The sequence below is a fragment of the Hylobates moloch genome, unplaced genomic scaffold (assembly GCF_009828535.3).
Source record: "Hylobates moloch isolate HMO894 unplaced genomic scaffold, HMol_V3 SCAFFOLD_7, whole genome shotgun sequence".
NCBI lineage: Eukaryota > Metazoa > Chordata > Mammalia > Primates > Hylobatidae > Hylobates > Hylobates moloch.
Window position 1 is genome coordinate 58,618,808 of NW_026652282.1, and position 15,175 is coordinate 58,633,982.

At 45.6% G+C, this 15,175-nt stretch overlaps 2 protein-coding genes across 3 annotated transcripts; both read left to right on the forward strand.

Annotated features, from left to right (window-relative positions):
• The first annotated feature begins 967 nt into the window (after positions 1-967).
• Positions 968-5,589, forward strand: NONO (non-POU domain containing octamer binding). Its single transcript, XM_058441683.1, has 7 exons — positions 968-1,096; positions 1,287-1,483; positions 1,817-1,901; positions 2,276-2,378; positions 2,914-2,953; positions 3,152-3,261; positions 4,370-5,589. Exons 1-7 carry the CDS (start codon positions 1,029-1,031, stop codon positions 4,502-4,504), a joined length of 738 nt encoding a protein of 245 aa, XP_058297666.1. The 5' UTR covers positions 968-1,028; the 3' UTR covers positions 4,505-5,589.
• Positions 5,581-9,980, forward strand: ITGB1BP2 (integrin subunit beta 1 binding protein 2). 2 transcript variants are annotated; one of them, XM_032757155.2, is made up of 12 exons: positions 5,581-5,953; positions 6,181-6,288; positions 6,551-6,600; positions 6,690-6,746; positions 6,825-6,970; positions 7,676-7,770; positions 7,875-7,933; positions 8,044-8,114; positions 8,221-8,320; positions 8,596-8,709; positions 8,951-9,013; positions 9,376-9,980. In XM_032757155.2, exons 2-12 carry the CDS (start codon positions 6,225-6,227, stop codon positions 9,601-9,603), a joined length of 1,047 nt encoding a protein of 348 aa, XP_032613046.1. In that variant the 5' UTR covers positions 5,581-5,953; positions 6,181-6,224; the 3' UTR covers positions 9,604-9,980. The 2 variants fall into 2 exon arrangements, with proteins under 2 accessions (XP_032613046.1, XP_058297665.1); XM_058441682.1 differs by having other exon boundaries at positions 5,581-6,288.
• Positions 9,981-15,175: the final 5,195 nt, after the last annotated feature.

A 15,175-nucleotide genomic window follows, 5' to 3' on the forward strand; every position in this document is an offset into this window, starting at 1 on the left:
GAGGTCCTGAGTTTGAGATCAGCCTGGCCAAAGTGGTGAAACCCCGTCTCTACTAAAAATACAAAAATTAGCTGGATGTGGTGGTGGGCACCTGTGATCCCAGCTACTCGGGAGGCTGAGGCAGGAGAATCACTTGAACCCAGGAGGTAGAGGTTGCAGTGAGCCGAGATTACACCACTGCACTCTAGCCTGGGCAACAGAGGAAGACTCCGTTTCCAAAAAAAAAAAAGACTTTTGGTACTAAATGAGCTTTCTCATACGATTTTTGCTGTAACCTTACATTAATAGAAGTGGGATGACGATTATGAAAAATAACTTTTTAGTCATTCGGTAGGTTGTCATTTAATCAGTGTTAAGTCTCTCTTTGAAGTTTTAGAGCTCTGAAAAGTTGATTTGTGCATGCAGTATCTCTTAGTGTTTACCACAACTCATTTCTCAGAGTGTCTGTAGATGTTTAGGTTGTACTTAAGTACTGCACCTACCTACTTGGAATATCTTTTTGAGACTGTATTCAGAGATCTAAGTCCTGATTTCGTCCTATCAACCCCAGATTTACTTTTTTCTTTTTTCTTTTCTTTTTTTTTTTTTTGAGATAGAGTCTCACTCTGTAGCCCGGGCTGGAGAGGTGCAGTGGCGCAATCTCGGCTTATTTCAACCTCTGCCTCCCGGGTCCAAGCAATTCTTCTGCCTCAGCCTCCCAAGTAGCTGGGATTACAGACATCCGTAGAGTCAGGGTTTCACCATGTTGGCCAGGCTTGTCTTGAACTCCTGACCTCATGATTCACCTGCCTCGTCCTCCCAAAGTGCTGGGATTACAGGCGTGAGCCACCACCCCCGGCCCAACCCCAAATTTTTTATAATGTCATTAGGTATAAAAACTCCTTCAGAAGTGTTTGTCCAATCCTGAGCCCTAGCTAATTCATTGTGCCAGTGACATGTGTAGAGAAGAAGCTTGGTGGGGTATGATTTGATTAACACTGAACTTTGTTCTTTCTCCCAGATTTCCTCGTCCTGTGACTGTGGAGCCCATGGACCAGTTAGATGATGAAGAGGGACTTCCAGAGAAGCTGGTTATAAAAAACCAGCAATTTCACAAGTATGCAGTCTTGATAGATTTCCCTATTAGGTGTTTCCTTCTTAAGGAAGCTTATAAAGGGATATGTAAAAGAGGCAGGTCTTTGCTGCACATGTTCACTGGCAGCCATTATCTTGGTCCTCACAAGGAATGCAATTCTTAGCTGGGGTAATCCTGGACGAAGTTAGTAACCTAGGAACCTTGCCTATAGGGAACGAGAGCAGCCACCCAGATTTGCACAGCCTGGCTCCTTTGAGTATGAGTATGCCATGCGCTGGAAGGCACTCATTGAGATGGAGAAGCAGCAGCAGGACCAAGTGGACCGCAACATCAAGGAGGCTCGTGAGAAGCTGGAGATGGAGATGGAGGCTGCACGCCATGAGCACCAGGTCATGCTAATGAGACAGGGTGAGTCTAGGCCTGTAAGTCTTAAAGCTGAAAGGACAAAATGACATTTTTAAATGGGTTTCTTTGTATCAATTAGCAGAAAGGCCTAAATCTCTGCTTTTATACTTAGAAATATTTTGCATTGATTTTGGTAGATAAATAGGCTTGGAGATGTGGCAGAGATACTGGATTCTGTGGAGAAGGAAATGATAGGTTTAACTTCATTTTGGAATCTGGACACCACAGGTGGTTCCAAAGGAATTAGATCCTCTGCTTTCTGGATCTTTATTTGAAGAAAGTCATTAGATCTGTATGAAGACAATGAGGAATATTCTTAGTCTGTTGTTTTTTTAGATTTGATGAGGCGCCAAGAAGAACTTCGGAGGATGGAAGAGCTGCACAACCAAGAGGTGCAAAAACGAAAGCAACTGGAGCTCAGGTAACTTTTCTCGAACACTTTTCCCCTGACAGTTCTAAAAGGTAATGTCTCACTCCTCTTTCCTACTGCCATGCTACCTCATGTATTTATAAATGTGTTGGCAAATATTTCCTGGCTGCTTCTCAGGTTCTTTCTTTGGATTGGAGATGTTTTAGCTGCCCATGGTCCTAGAAGTTACCTGCTAAAAAGAAAGCAGCTGAATGCTGGTCTCATGAGGTTTCTTTGGGGGTTGCCTCAGGGCTGGGCACACTTAACAGTGAGTTTCCTGGTGAACTGATAGTTTTCAGTAGGCCAGTCTCCTTGGTTGAGTCCCCTGTTAACCTGCTCAAGTTCTGAAATGTCTCTGTCTTAAATACATTGGTGACTCTCTGTAGGCAGGAGGAAGAGCGCAGGCGCCGTGAAGAAGAGATGCGGCGGCAGCAAGAAGAAATGATGCGGCGACAGCAGGAAGGATTCAAGGGAACCTTCCCTGATGCGGTATATCTCCCATGTGCCCATGATGTACCAGACCAGTCGTGATAAGACAAACTCACCATGAATTGTCTGCTAGGTTACCGGTTATGACCAATTTTCCTGTGTTGTGAAATAACCCTTTAGAAAAAAGAATTCATAAGAAGGAGAGGTAAGGTTTGAAGAGGAGTTCTTGCCTCACAAGCAATATAGGATGAAAAACTGGGTCTGCTGTATTCTGTTTAGACTCAGTGACCATAGGAAGAGATACGGAACCTTGGCGAGTCCTCTGCTGTCCTTGCAGTTGTACAAGTTGGAGTTTCAGAAGCAATCTCTTCCCCCTTTCACCTCTCTGTTGCTAATAGGAGGCTCTGGCTTATGTCCTAGTAGCTCTGTGACCTTGAATTTGTTGCACAACTAGCAAGGGTTGTGCTCCTCAGCTTTCTCAGTGCTCTTTGGATGTGTTACCACTCTATCTACTTCCCTTAGTGTGTGGTCGTTGATGGATTGTGGTAGAATGCACTGCTGTCTTGGACTGTCTTGAGTATTTTTTGTTTTTCAGAGAGAGCAGGAGATTCGGATGGGTCAGATGGCTATGGGAGGTAAGGACTTAGGAGGTTAATGGCTCTGATTTCTTTTTTAGTTTGGTCTTTGGTGAGCTATGTAGCTTCTGCTACCTACTTTAAGGGGGTGACATGCATGTCTTACTTAGCCCAGAGGTCTTGTTGAATTGTTTCCTTTGGCATAGAAAGAGACTAACAATCTTTATCCCTTGTACTGATCACACTACTCTGCCTTAGGTGCTATGGGCATAAACAACAGAGGTGCCATGCCCCCTGCTCCTGTGCCAGCTGGTACCCCAGCTCCTCCAGGACCTGCCACTATGATGCCGGATGGAACTTTGGGATTGGTAATAAAACTGCAGGGCCTTAACAGTAATTCTAAATGGTGGTAGGAAGAGAACAGGCATTGCTTTCACAGCCCCTGGGGGCCTACCTCAATTTGCTGTAGATAGCAGTCTTTTTTTTTTTGAGACAGAGTTTCCCTCTTGTTGCCCAGGCTAGAGTGCAATGGCATGGTCTTGGCTCACTGCAACCTCCACCTCCCGGGTTCAAGTGATTCTCCTGCCTCAGCCTCCTGAGTAGCTGGGACTACAGGTGCTTGCCACCATGCCCGGCTAATTTTTGTATTTTTAGTAGAGATGGGGTTGCACCATGTTGGCCAGGCTGGTCTCGAACTCCTGACTGCAGGTGATCCGCCAGCCTCGGCCTCCCAATTTTGTATTTTTGTTAGAGACTGACACATTGGTCAGGCTGTTTTTGAACTCCTGACCTCAGATAATCTGCCCGCCTCGGTCTCCCAAAGTGCTGGGATTACCAGCGTGAGCCACCAAGCCCGGCCCAGATAGCAGTCTTTAGGACCGCTGGTATCCATTAAATGTAACCTCAAGGTCTTTATTTTTGAATCTTGAGCAAACTCAGTCTCTATACTTAATCTAGGAGTTAAGTAAATGCCACCATCTGACTGGCCAGTCTGATTGACTGTGTTTGTTGGAGGGAAGTGAATGAAGGCTAGGTGTGATCACATAAAATAGTTGTGAATCCAAATACTTCATGGCTCATGCAATCCTGGGTTGTTTTGGTTATGGTGTTAAAATGCCAAAACTGGATGGTTTGGGTTTTTTTTTCTCTCTTTTTCTTTTTCTTTTTGAGACAGAGTTTTGCTCTTTGCGCCCAGGCTGGAGTGCAGTGGTGCAATCTTGGCTCACTGCAACCTCTGCCTCCCAGGTTCGAGCGATTCTCCTGCCTCAGCCTCCTGAGTAGTTGGGATTACAGGCATGCGCCACCACTTTTGGGGTTATCCACTAGAGTTTTAAACAGATTTAATCACCCACTCCTACCTACCATCAGGAGCCTTGAATAGTTGAATGGAAATAGCCTCCAGTGGAGGGATTACAGATGGGTGGGAAGCTTCCAACAATGGCTCTGTTACAATTTGGCTCTCTTTTTCTCTTTAAGACCCCACCAACAACTGAACGCTTTGGTCAGGCTGCTACAATGGAAGGAATTGGGGCAATTGGTGGAACTCCTCCTGCATTCAACCGTGCAGCTCCTGGAGCTGAATTTGCCCCAAACAAACGTCGCCGATACTAATAAGTTGCAGTGTCTAGTTTCTCAAAACCCTTAAAAGAAGGACCCTTTTTGGACTAGCCAGAATTCTACCCTGGAAAAGTGTTAGGGATTCCTTCCAGTAGTTAGATCTACCCTGCCTGTACTGCTCTAGGGAGTATGCTGGAGGCAGAGGGCAAGGGAGGGGTGGTATTAAAAAGTCAATTCTGTGTGGTATATTGTTTAATCAGTTCTGTGTGGTGCATTCCTGAAGTCTCTAATGTGATTGTTGAGGGCCTGGGGAAACCATGGCAAAGTGGATCCAGTTAGAGCCCATTAATCTTGATCATTCCGTGTTTTTTTTTGTCCATCTTGTTTCATTTGCTTGCCCTGCCCCCGAGACGGAGTCTTACTCTGTCGCCCAGGCTGGAGTGTAGTGGCACGATCTCGGCTCACTGCAATCTCTGCCTCCCGGGTTCAAGCTTGTCCAGGCTGATCTTGAACTCCTGACCTCCACCCGCCTCGGCCTCCCAAAATGCTGGGATTACAGAGGTGAGCCACCGTGCCCAACCTCACTTGATTTCTTATGCTTATACTTCCCCAGTCCCAGAGAAACTGCCACGTACACCACAAAAACCAAACATCCCCCAATGACCTTAGCCCCATTGCTCCATTCACTCCCAGGTGAGAATTCAGGCAAACGTCCACAAAGGTCACAGGCAACGTACATACGGTTCTGTTATACCCCATATATTACCCCTTCATGTCCTAAAGAAGACATTTTCTCTTAGAGATTTTCATTTTAGTATATCTTTTAAAAAAAAATCTTGTGTTAACTTGCCTCCATCCTTTTCTTGGGTGAGAACACCCAGGAATGACCCTTTTGTGTCTATGATGTTGCTGTTCACAGCTTTTCTTGATAGGCCTAGTACAATCTTGGGAACAGGGTTACTGTATACTGAAGGTGGTCTGACAGTAGCTCTTAGACTCGCCTATCTTAGGTAGTCATGCTGTGCATTTTTTTTTTCATTGGTGTACTGTGTTTGATTTGTCTCATATATTTGGAGTTTTTCTGAGAAATGGAGCAGTAATGCAGCATCAACTATTAAAATACATTTTAAGCCTTTTAATTTTCTGTGGTGTTTTTGAAGGGGAAAGGAGGGAGGGGAGTTATCTTAGGAGATGAGCAGTAGGCTCTAAAAAGGTAATCCTTTATGACCTTTTGATAACAGTATTGATCTAGACAAACATGGGGAGGAGGTGGGGATGAGATACATCAATTGGCTGAAGGGGTTGGCAAGGATTAGTGCTATTGACACTACATGGAAGTAATGATGGAGGAAAGCTGCCCCTCTGAAAGAGGAAGAAAATGGGTTTAACCCTCATCAAGCTGGGGGCGGGGGAGGTCTCAAAATTGGTGTTTGTTTCTTAGCAGCTGCTGCTATGTCCAAGGCTTGGAATTGCCGTGGTGAATCTAAAACTGTCTCAGTAGTGGTGAGCTGACCTCACCCAAGTTCCAAGCCCTACTCTGCCTGATCCTTTTTTCCTGAGCCTCAGAGCTAAAATGCCCCTGAGCTCTTTCCTATTGGCTGGAAAGACCAGTTGAAGTTCCCTTGCCCATGTTAGGAGGTGTACGCCTCCTGAACTAAAGATAGAAACAGCTGGCCCTTTAGGCAGCTAAAAGCCTCCAGACTAAGAGGTGTTCCCCATTCGGCAGCCAGACTCCTTGAAATACCCTTTCAGTAATCATTCAACCAACGCTTCCATGTCTCTACTCTGTCGTAACAAAGGCTGTGGGCAGCACTTTGACCCTAATACCAACCTTCCTGGTGAGTAAATAATCCTGGCCAGGGGCTCTGTGTGGGTGTTGGGGACTGGTCAGCTGGGGGGCAGTGTGTTTGAGGAGTGGGGAAAGAAACTACCTGCCCTAGTTTAATTGGTCTGAGTGATCTTACAGCCTTTGCTGGCTTTTTTTTTTTTTCTTCACATTATATGGGAAGAAACCATAAATACAAACCCAGGGAAGAGGTGAAAAATGATACTTGGTATAGTTATCTTCCCTTCCTTGATAACTTGTACTGATGTCCACAGATTCCTGTTGCCATCACCCTGGGGTCCCAATCTTCCATGATGCACTTAAGGTGAGGAGTAGATGAGGGGGGTTAGCAAGAGCATTTCCCAGAAGAGATATACCCAGGAAGCTAAGCTGATCTGGGTCTCTTGTTATCAGGGTTGGTCCTGCTGCCGAAAGCGAACTGTAGATTTCTCTGAGTTCTTAAACATCAAGGTAAATTATTTATGTACTTGGATTCTGCCCCCAACAGAAGGATTCTATCCCTAATCCTTATCTCCTTATCTATACTAGGGCTGTACTATGGGACCACACTGTGCTGAGAAGCTTCCTGAGGCCCCTCAACCTGAAGGCCCTGCTACAAGCAGTTCACTTCAGGAGCAAAAACCTCTGAATGTGATTCCAAAGTCAGCAGAGACCTTGCACCGGGAGAGGCCCAAGTAAAGAGGAGGAGGCCCCTGGACTTTTCTTATCTTCATGTAGCTTCCTAGGAGTAATTAATGGGTCATTGAGGACTGGGAACTAGGGACCAGGGATGTGAGGAGGGCCAGATGTCAGGGTTTGGATGGTGTATATCCTGTGCCTTAGGGGAAATTTGTGTCTGGAAATAACACCCTTTCCTCTAAGGTGGTATGGGATGATGGGATAGATACCTGAATCAACAGAGTAGATAGCCCCTCAAAAATACATCCTTAGTGTATAACACAAAAGGGATTGTTGAGAATGACTTCTCTTTCTAGAAAAGAACTTTAAGATAAATCTCATATCAAGAAAAGGATGGATTGTATTATTGGCAGCCAGGAGACTTCCCAAATTTTGTGGGAATAATAAGAGCAACAGAAGGAAGTCATATTAGGTACACGATTAGATAAAGAGGAAGATGATATGACTCAGTTCTGCAGAGAAAAGTGGTTAGGTTTAGAGCAACTGAGTAGATGGGTAAGAGAAGTGCTGGGGATTTCTCTAGGGTTCAGGTATTTGGGATGTCCACAGAGATGAAAATTGGCGATGGGGTTGCTACCCAACCTCTCCAACTCTGCCTCACTTTCACCAGGCTTCTTTAATTCCATTACCATCGGTGGGAGTGTTGGAGCTAGCAATCATAGCTAATGGGTCAGGACTAAATCACCACCCATAACCCGTAGGTCAGAGTTGCCTCTGAAGCTGCTGCCACTAAATATATCCCAAGCCCTGGAAATGGCATTGGAACAGAAGGAATTAGACCAGGAACCTGGGGCAGGTAGGTGGGTCTTTAGTAGGATCAACTTCATAGACTGGAATTTAGTGGAAGTGGCAATTGAGTGGGGGGATGGATAAGTTCCTGACTCTGTTTCCCTTGCCCAGGACTTGACAGTAGTCTGATCCGGACTGGTTCCAGCTGCCAGAACCCAGGATGTGATGCTGTGAGTGAGAGTTTTGAGGGGCTCAAGCATATGGCTGAGGGATGACTGGGTATAGATAGGCTGAGTAGGATATACCTTAGAATGACGTGGTTCTACTTTATCCTTCTTAGGTTTACCAAGGCCCTGAGAGTGATGCTACTCCATGTACCTACCACCCAGGAGCACCCCGATTCCATGAGGGGTGAGGGAGGGGACTGAGTGGGCTATGAGACAGGTTTCTCTTAATATTTGGTCACAAGATAATATTGGGGGTGAGAGAATTCAGTTGAATTATCTTCCTACTTCAGGATGAAGTCTTGGAGCTGTTGTGGCATCCAGACCCTGGATTTTGGGGCATTCTTGGCACAGCCAGGGTGCAGAGTCGGTAGACATGACTGGGGGAAGCAGGTAAGCCCCAGCTTTCCTGAACTCTTGATTAGAACCCAATCTCAGAGGTAAATTCTCCTCCCTCTCTGTACCACATAGCCAAGCTCCCTGTCTTCTCCCTTTAGTACAGACCAAATAAGATTCTACTCCTTATCCCTCAACAGCCCAGAGGCTTTGCAATATGAGGTTGTGTTAATCTTTTTGAGACTCTCTGTCTCTTCTCCATCTGCATCATGAGAATTCCCCTTCGGTTAAGAATTTATTCTTACCACCTGCATTTCACATCTTCTCTTTAGCTCCCGGCATCTTGCCGCCATGATTGGCACCAGACAGATTCCTTAGTAGTGGTGACTGTATATGGCCAGATTCCACTTCCTGCGTTTAACTGGGTGAAGGCCAGTCAAACTGAGGTGAGCAATGATCTGATGTTGGATGGGAGGATAGTGAATTGGGTGATACTACAATCTCACAGGCAGAGTTGCCTTTTGCTGTTAACCTGTAGGCTCCATAGTACCCTTAGAGGAAAGGAGAGTTATTAGGTCAGGGCTGTCTGGCCAACCTGTGGATCACACCTCTGACCTGGTTATCTGTCGTAATGACCTATTCTGACCTTCTGGGTTTGTTACTACCCCTGTAATTCTTTTCTCTCAGCTTCATGTCCACATTGTCTTTGATGGTAACCGTGTGTTCCAAGCACAGATGAAGCTCTGGGGGGTAAGTGAAGACCAGGGGACACAAGAGCGGGAGGCAGATGGGTGAAAGAGCGGCTAGACTGGAATAGAGGGTGTCTTGAGGGAAGGAGTTGTACTAGGAAAATGGAGGTTTTCTCTTCATTTGCTTTCATTTTCTCTCTCTCCTGCTCTTCCTATTTCCCTCTTTCCCTCTCCTCTTCCTTCTCCCTTTTCATCTCTCATTTCTTTCCTCTCTCTCCCTTATTGTCTTATTCCTCCCTTACCTTTTTTCTCACTTTATTTATTAAAATTTTCTCTCTCTCATTTGTCACCTCTCCACCCTGACCCCAATGCCTTTGATTTCCTCATTCTCTCTTTCTTCTGTTTTCCTTTGCTCCTCCTCAGGTCATAAACGTGGAGCAGAGCTCTGTCTCCTTGATGCCATCTCGGGTTGAGATCTCCCTGGTCAAGGCTGACCCAGGATCCTGGGCCCAGCTGGAGCACCCTGATGCACTAGCTAAGAAGGCTAGGGCAGGGGTTGTGTTAGAGATGGATGAGGAAGAATCTGATGATTCAGATGATGATCTGAGCTGGACAGAGGAGGAGGAAGAGGAGGAAGCAATGGGGGAATAGTGACACCAGACAGTTGATGTCTAGATAGGACCTCAATGATTCCCTTAGAATCTTAGAGACCAGGATATTGTTGGCCATGTGGCGTCATTGAGCAGCAGGAGGCTGAAGGACGGGAGAACAAAATTGTCCAAACCATGCTGTTTTTTCCCTTAAATAAATCTTGTATTCTTCAGTTTCACATAGTGTCATTCTCTCACCTCACTATCTAAGATTGTATTTATTACCCCCAACTGTGTGTTCAACACACATTGTGAAAACAAGCACATGCACATTCAATCTATTCCTCACAACCACCAGGTATTTACTGAGTACTCCCTATGTGCCCAGTTATGTGTTAGGTGGTTTAGAAATATCTGAGAAACAGAAGACTTACTCATTTCTCTCAACAAAGTAACAACCTGGCTGACAAGTCAAGACCAATCTACATGAAATAATAATAAACATTATCAGGTAGTTTAACTGAGTGCTAAATTGTGCAGTACAGTTTTTAAGAGCTGTAGTTGAAAGAATGGAAAAGTTAATGTGGACAGTAGTAAAAAGGGAAGACTCCGTGGTGGAAGAAGTACTTTTTTTTTTTTTTCAGAGATGGAGTCTTGCTTTGTCACCCAGGCTGGAGTGCAGTGGTGCGATCTTGGCTCACTGCACCCTCTGCCTCCTGGGTTCAAGTGATTCTCCTGCCGAGTAGCTAAAACTACAGGCGCTTGCCACCATGCCCAGCTAATTTGAAATACAGTTTATTTTTTTCTTTGGTTGCTTATGCTTTTGATGTCATATCTAAGAAACCATTACCTAATCCAAGGTCATAAACATTTGTCCCTATGTTTTCTTCCTTTTTGTTTTTTCTTTTTTTTTTGAGACAGAGTCTCACTCTGTCGCACAGGCTGGAGTGCAGTGGCGCAGTCTCGGCTCACTACAAGCTCCACCTCCCAGGTTCACGCCGTTCTCCTGCCTCAGCCTCTTGAGTAGCTGGGACTACAGGCGCCCGCCACCTCGCCTGGCTAATTTTTTGTATTTTTAGTAGCCAGGATGGTCTCGATCTGACCTCGTGATCCACCCGTCTCGGCCTCCCAAAGTGTTGGGACTACAGCGTGAGCCACCACGCCCGGCCCCTATGTTTTCTCTTAAGAATTATATAGGGCTGGGTGCAGTGGCTCACACGACTGTAATCCCTGCACTTTGGGAGGCTGAGGCAGGTGGATCACCTGAGGTAGGGAGTTTGAGACCAGCCTGGCCAACATGATGAAACCCCGTCTCTACTAAAAATACAAAAATTAGTTGAGTGTTGTGACACATGCCTGTAATCCCAGCTACTTAGGAGGCTGAGGCAGGAGAATCACTTGAACCTGGGAGGCAGAGATTGCAGTGAGCCAAGATCGCGCCACTGCACTCCAGCCTGGGCAACAAGAGCAAAAAGTCCGTCTCCAAAAAAAAAAAATGAGTGATATAGTTTTTTAGCTCTTACATTTAGGTCATTGATTCATTTTCAATTAATTTTTGTATCTGATGTGAAGTAGGGGTCCAACCTTATACTTTTGCATGTGGATGTCCAATTGTCTCAGTACCATTTGTTGAAAAGACTATTCTTTTTCCCATTGAATTGTCTTGGTTCCCTAGTTGAAAATTAACCATAAATGTGAAGTTAAGAAGTCCAGTTGACCCTTGAACAATGCAAGGTTGGGGCACTGACTCCCCACACATTTGACTTCTTTTTTAAAATTTTTATTTATTTATTTATTTATTGAGACAGAGTCTCACTCTGTTGCCCAGGCTGGAATGCAGTGGCATGATCTTCGCTCACTGAGACCTCCGCCTCCTAAATTCCAGCAATTCTCATGCCTCAGCCTCCTAAGTAGCTGAGATTACAGGCATGCGCCACCACACCTGGCTAATTTTTTTTATTTTTAGTAGAGACAGGATTCCACTATGTTTCCCAGGCTGGTCTCAAACTCCTGACCTCAAGTGATCCTCCCACTTCTGCCTGCCAAAGTGCTGGGATTACAGGTGTGAGCTACCACACCCAGCCACCACATAGTGGACTTTTTTTTTTTTTTTTTTTTTTGAGAGAGAGTCTAGCTCTGTAGCCCAGGCTAGAGGGCAGTGGGGCGATCTCGGCTCACTGCAACCTCCGCCTCCTGGTTTCAAGTGATTCTCCTGCCTCAGCCTTCTGAGTAGCTGGGATTACAGGTGCCCGCCATCATGCCCAGCTAATTTTTGTAGTTTTAGTAGAGACGGGGTTTCACTGTGTTGGCCAGGTTGGTCTCGAACTCCTGACCTCGTGATCCGCCTGCCTTGGTCTCCCAAAGTGTTGGGATTACATGCGTGAGCCACTGCCCCCAGCCCATAGTCGACTTTTGACTTCCCAAAAACTTAACTACTAATAGCCTACTGTTGACCAGAAGCCTTACTGATAACATAGAGTCAATTAACACATATGTTGAATGTTATACATATTATATACTACATTCTTACAATAAAGTAGGCTAGAGAAAAGAAAATGTTATTAAGAAAATCGGCCGGGCACGGTGGCTCACACCTGTAATCCCAGCACTTTGGGAGGCCGAGACAGGCGGATCACGAGGTCAGGAGATCAAGACCATCCTGGCTAACACGGTGAAACCCCGTCTCTACTACAAATACAAAAAAAAAAAAAAATTAGCCGGGCGTAGTGGTGGGCGCCTGAAGTCCCAGCTACTCAGGAGGCTGAGGCAGGAGAATGGCGTGAACCCAGGAGGTGGAGCTTGCAGTGAGCCGAGATTGTGCCACTGCACTACAGCCCGGGCGACAGAACAAGACTCTGTCTCAAAAAAAAAAAAAAAGGAAAATCAGAAGGGGCTGGGCATGGTGTCTCATGCCTGTAATCCTAGCACTTTGGGTGGCCGAGGTGGGCAGATTACTTGTGCCCAGTTCAAGACCAGCCTGTACAACATGACAAAACCCTCTCTCTACAAAAACGTACAAAAAGAATTAGCCAGTCATGGTAGCACACCTGTAGTCCCAGCTACTTGGGAAGGTAAGGTGGGAGGATCACCTGAGCCCAGGAGATCGAAGCTGCAGTAAGCCATGATTGTCGCAATGCACTCCAGCCTGGGCAACAGAGTGAGGCCTTGTCTAAAAAAAATAAAAAATAAAAAAAAAGGAAGGGAAAATATATTTATTATTCATTAAGTGGAAGTGGGTTATCATAAAGTTCTTCATCATTGTCTTCATATTGAGTAGGCTGAGGAGGAGGAGGAGGAAGATGAGGGGTTGGTCTTGCTATCTCAGGGGTAGCAGAGGCAGAAGAAAATCCACATATAAGTGGACCCATGCAGTTAAAACCCTTGTTCAAGTGTCACTTGTACATTTGAATGGAAATCTGAATAATGAGAAATTAATTTTGATGAGTATGGAAGATTAGGGAGAGTGATACTAGGGCAAAAGTTGTTTTAATTTATTTATTGTGTTTCATTTTAAATTCCAAAAGTAGTACATTATCACTGTAAAAAAATTAAATGCAGAAGTATGTAGAGTAAAAAGTAAATGCTTCTCTTCAGAGTCTCTCTAAGCTTAGTCCTCTTGCTATTTGTAAGCACTGGTAACATATCAGAGGTTATGTTGAAGAAAGAAGATGAAAAAGTTAAATGGAGTGTGGCTAGATTAACAGGAGCCTAAAATTCTAGGTCAAGGATTTTGAAAATGGTTTAAAAAGAGTTAAAAGGGCATTATAGGCCTTTAAAAAAAAAAAAAAAAAAGAATGTAGATTCTCTTTTTTTTTTTTTAAAGACAAGGTCTCGCTCTGTCTCCCAGGCACACAGTGGCCGCAGTCTTGGCTCACTGCAACCTCTGCCTCCCAGGTTCAAGCGATTGTCTGCCTCACCCTCACGATTAGCTGGGACTACAGGCATGCACCACCATGCCTGGCTAATTTTTATATTTTTAGTAGAGACGGGGTTTTGCCCTATTGGTCAGGCTAGTCTCAAACTCCTAGCCTCAAGTGATCTGCCCACCTCAGTCTCCCAAAGTGTTGGGATTATAGGTGTGAGCCACCATGCCCAGCCAATTCTTTTTTTTTTTTCTAAAGCAGAGTTTTACTGTGTCACTCAGGATGGAGTGCAGTAGCATGATCATGGCTCACTGCAGCTGCGACCTCCCCAGCTCAAGCAATCCTCCCATCTCAGCCTCCTGAGAAGCTGGGACTACAGGCATGCACCACCACACCCGGCTAATTTTTTGTATTTTTAGTAGAGGCTGGATTTTGCTATGTTTCCCAGGCTGGTCTCAAACTTCTGTCCTCAAGCAATCCTCCCAGCTCAGCCTCTCAAGGTGCTGGGATTACAGGTGTGAGCCATTGCACCTCGCCAAATGTAGATTCTATCTATCTGTCTGTCTGTCTATCTATCTATCCATCTAGCTATGAGATGGAGTTTCACTCTTATTGCCCAGGCTGGAGTGCAATGGTGCAATCTCAGCTCACCGCAACCTCTGCCTCCCGGGTTCAAGTGATTCTCCTACCTCAGTCTCCTGAGTAGCTGGGATTACAGGCACCTGCCACCAAACCCAAGTAATTTTTTGTATTTTTAGTAGAGACAGGGTTTCACCAACTTGGTCGGGCTGCTCTTGAATTCCTGACCTTGTGATCCACCCGCCTTGGCCTCCTAAAGTGCTGGGATTACAAGTGTGAGCCACAGCACCTGGCCTCAAATGTAGATTCTTAATCAGAGGAGGAGTGAGGAGTGATCTCTCTTCTTTTTTTTTTTTTTTTGTTGTTGTTGTTGTTGAAATGGTGTCTTGCTCTATCATCCAGTCTGGAGGGCAGTGGTGCCATCTGGGCTCACTGCAACATTCATCTCCCAGACTCAAGTGATCCTCCCACCTCAGCCTCCCAAGTAGCTGGGACCACAGGCACATGCCACTACAACTGCCTAATTTTTGTACTTTTTGTAGAGATGGGGTTTTGCCATGTTGTCCAGGCTGGTCTTGAACTCCTGGACTCAAGCGATCTGCCTGCCTCAGCATCCCAAAGTGCTGGGTTTACAGGCACACGCAACAACGACCGGCTAATTTTTTTATTTTTAGTAGAGATGAGGTTTCACCATGTTGGCCAGACTGGTCTTGAACTCCTGACCTCAAGTAATTTGCCTGTCTTGGCCTCCCAAAGTGCTGGGGTTACAGGTGTGAGCCACTGCACCCGGCCCATTAATCTTAAATGTACAACTTTTTTCTATCTTCTTATCAAAATCAGGGAACCAGCAAATATCCAGAAGTTCTGAAGAGAACAGAGGTGAGGAATCAAAAGTTCAGGTAACCCTTGGCCAGGCGTGGTGACTCACGCCTATAATCCCAGCACTTTGGGAGGCTGAGGCAGGTGGATCACGAGGTCAGGAAATCGTGACCATCCTGGCTAACACGGTGAAACCCCATCTCTACTAAAAATACAAAAACAAAAATTAGTTGGGTGTGGTGGCAGGTACCTGTAGTCCCAGCTACTCGGGAGGCTGAGGCAGGAGAACGGCGTGAACCTGGGAGGCAGAGCTTGCAGTGAGCCGAGATCATGCCACTGCACTCCAGCCTGGGCGACAGAGCAAGACTCCAT

Excerpts from the sequence above, each read along its gene's own strand:
- ITGB1BP2 (XM_058441682.1), top strand. The coding sequence starts at position 6,225 with ATGTCTCTACTCTGTCGTAACAAAGGCTGTGGGCAGCACTTTGACCCT. Across the intron at positions 8,321-8,595 it reads GACATGACTGGGGGAAGCAG|CTCCCGGCATCTTGCCGCCA; the intron begins GTAAGCCCCAGC and ends TCTTCTCTTTAG. Across the intron at positions 9,014-9,375 it reads CACAGATGAAGCTCTGGGGG|GTCATAAACGTGGAGCAGAG; the intron begins GTAAGTGAAGAC and ends GCTCCTCCTCAG.
- NONO (XM_058441683.1), top strand. The coding sequence starts at position 1,029 with ATGGACCAGTTAGATGATGAAGAGGGACTTCCAGAGAAGCTGGTTATA. Across the intron at positions 2,954-3,151 it reads GGGTCAGATGGCTATGGGAG|GTGCTATGGGCATAAACAAC; the intron begins GTAAGGACTTAG and ends ACTCTGCCTTAG. Across the intron at positions 3,262-4,369 it reads CGGATGGAACTTTGGGATTG|ACCCCACCAACAACTGAACG; the intron begins GTAATAAAACTG and ends TTTCTCTTTAAG.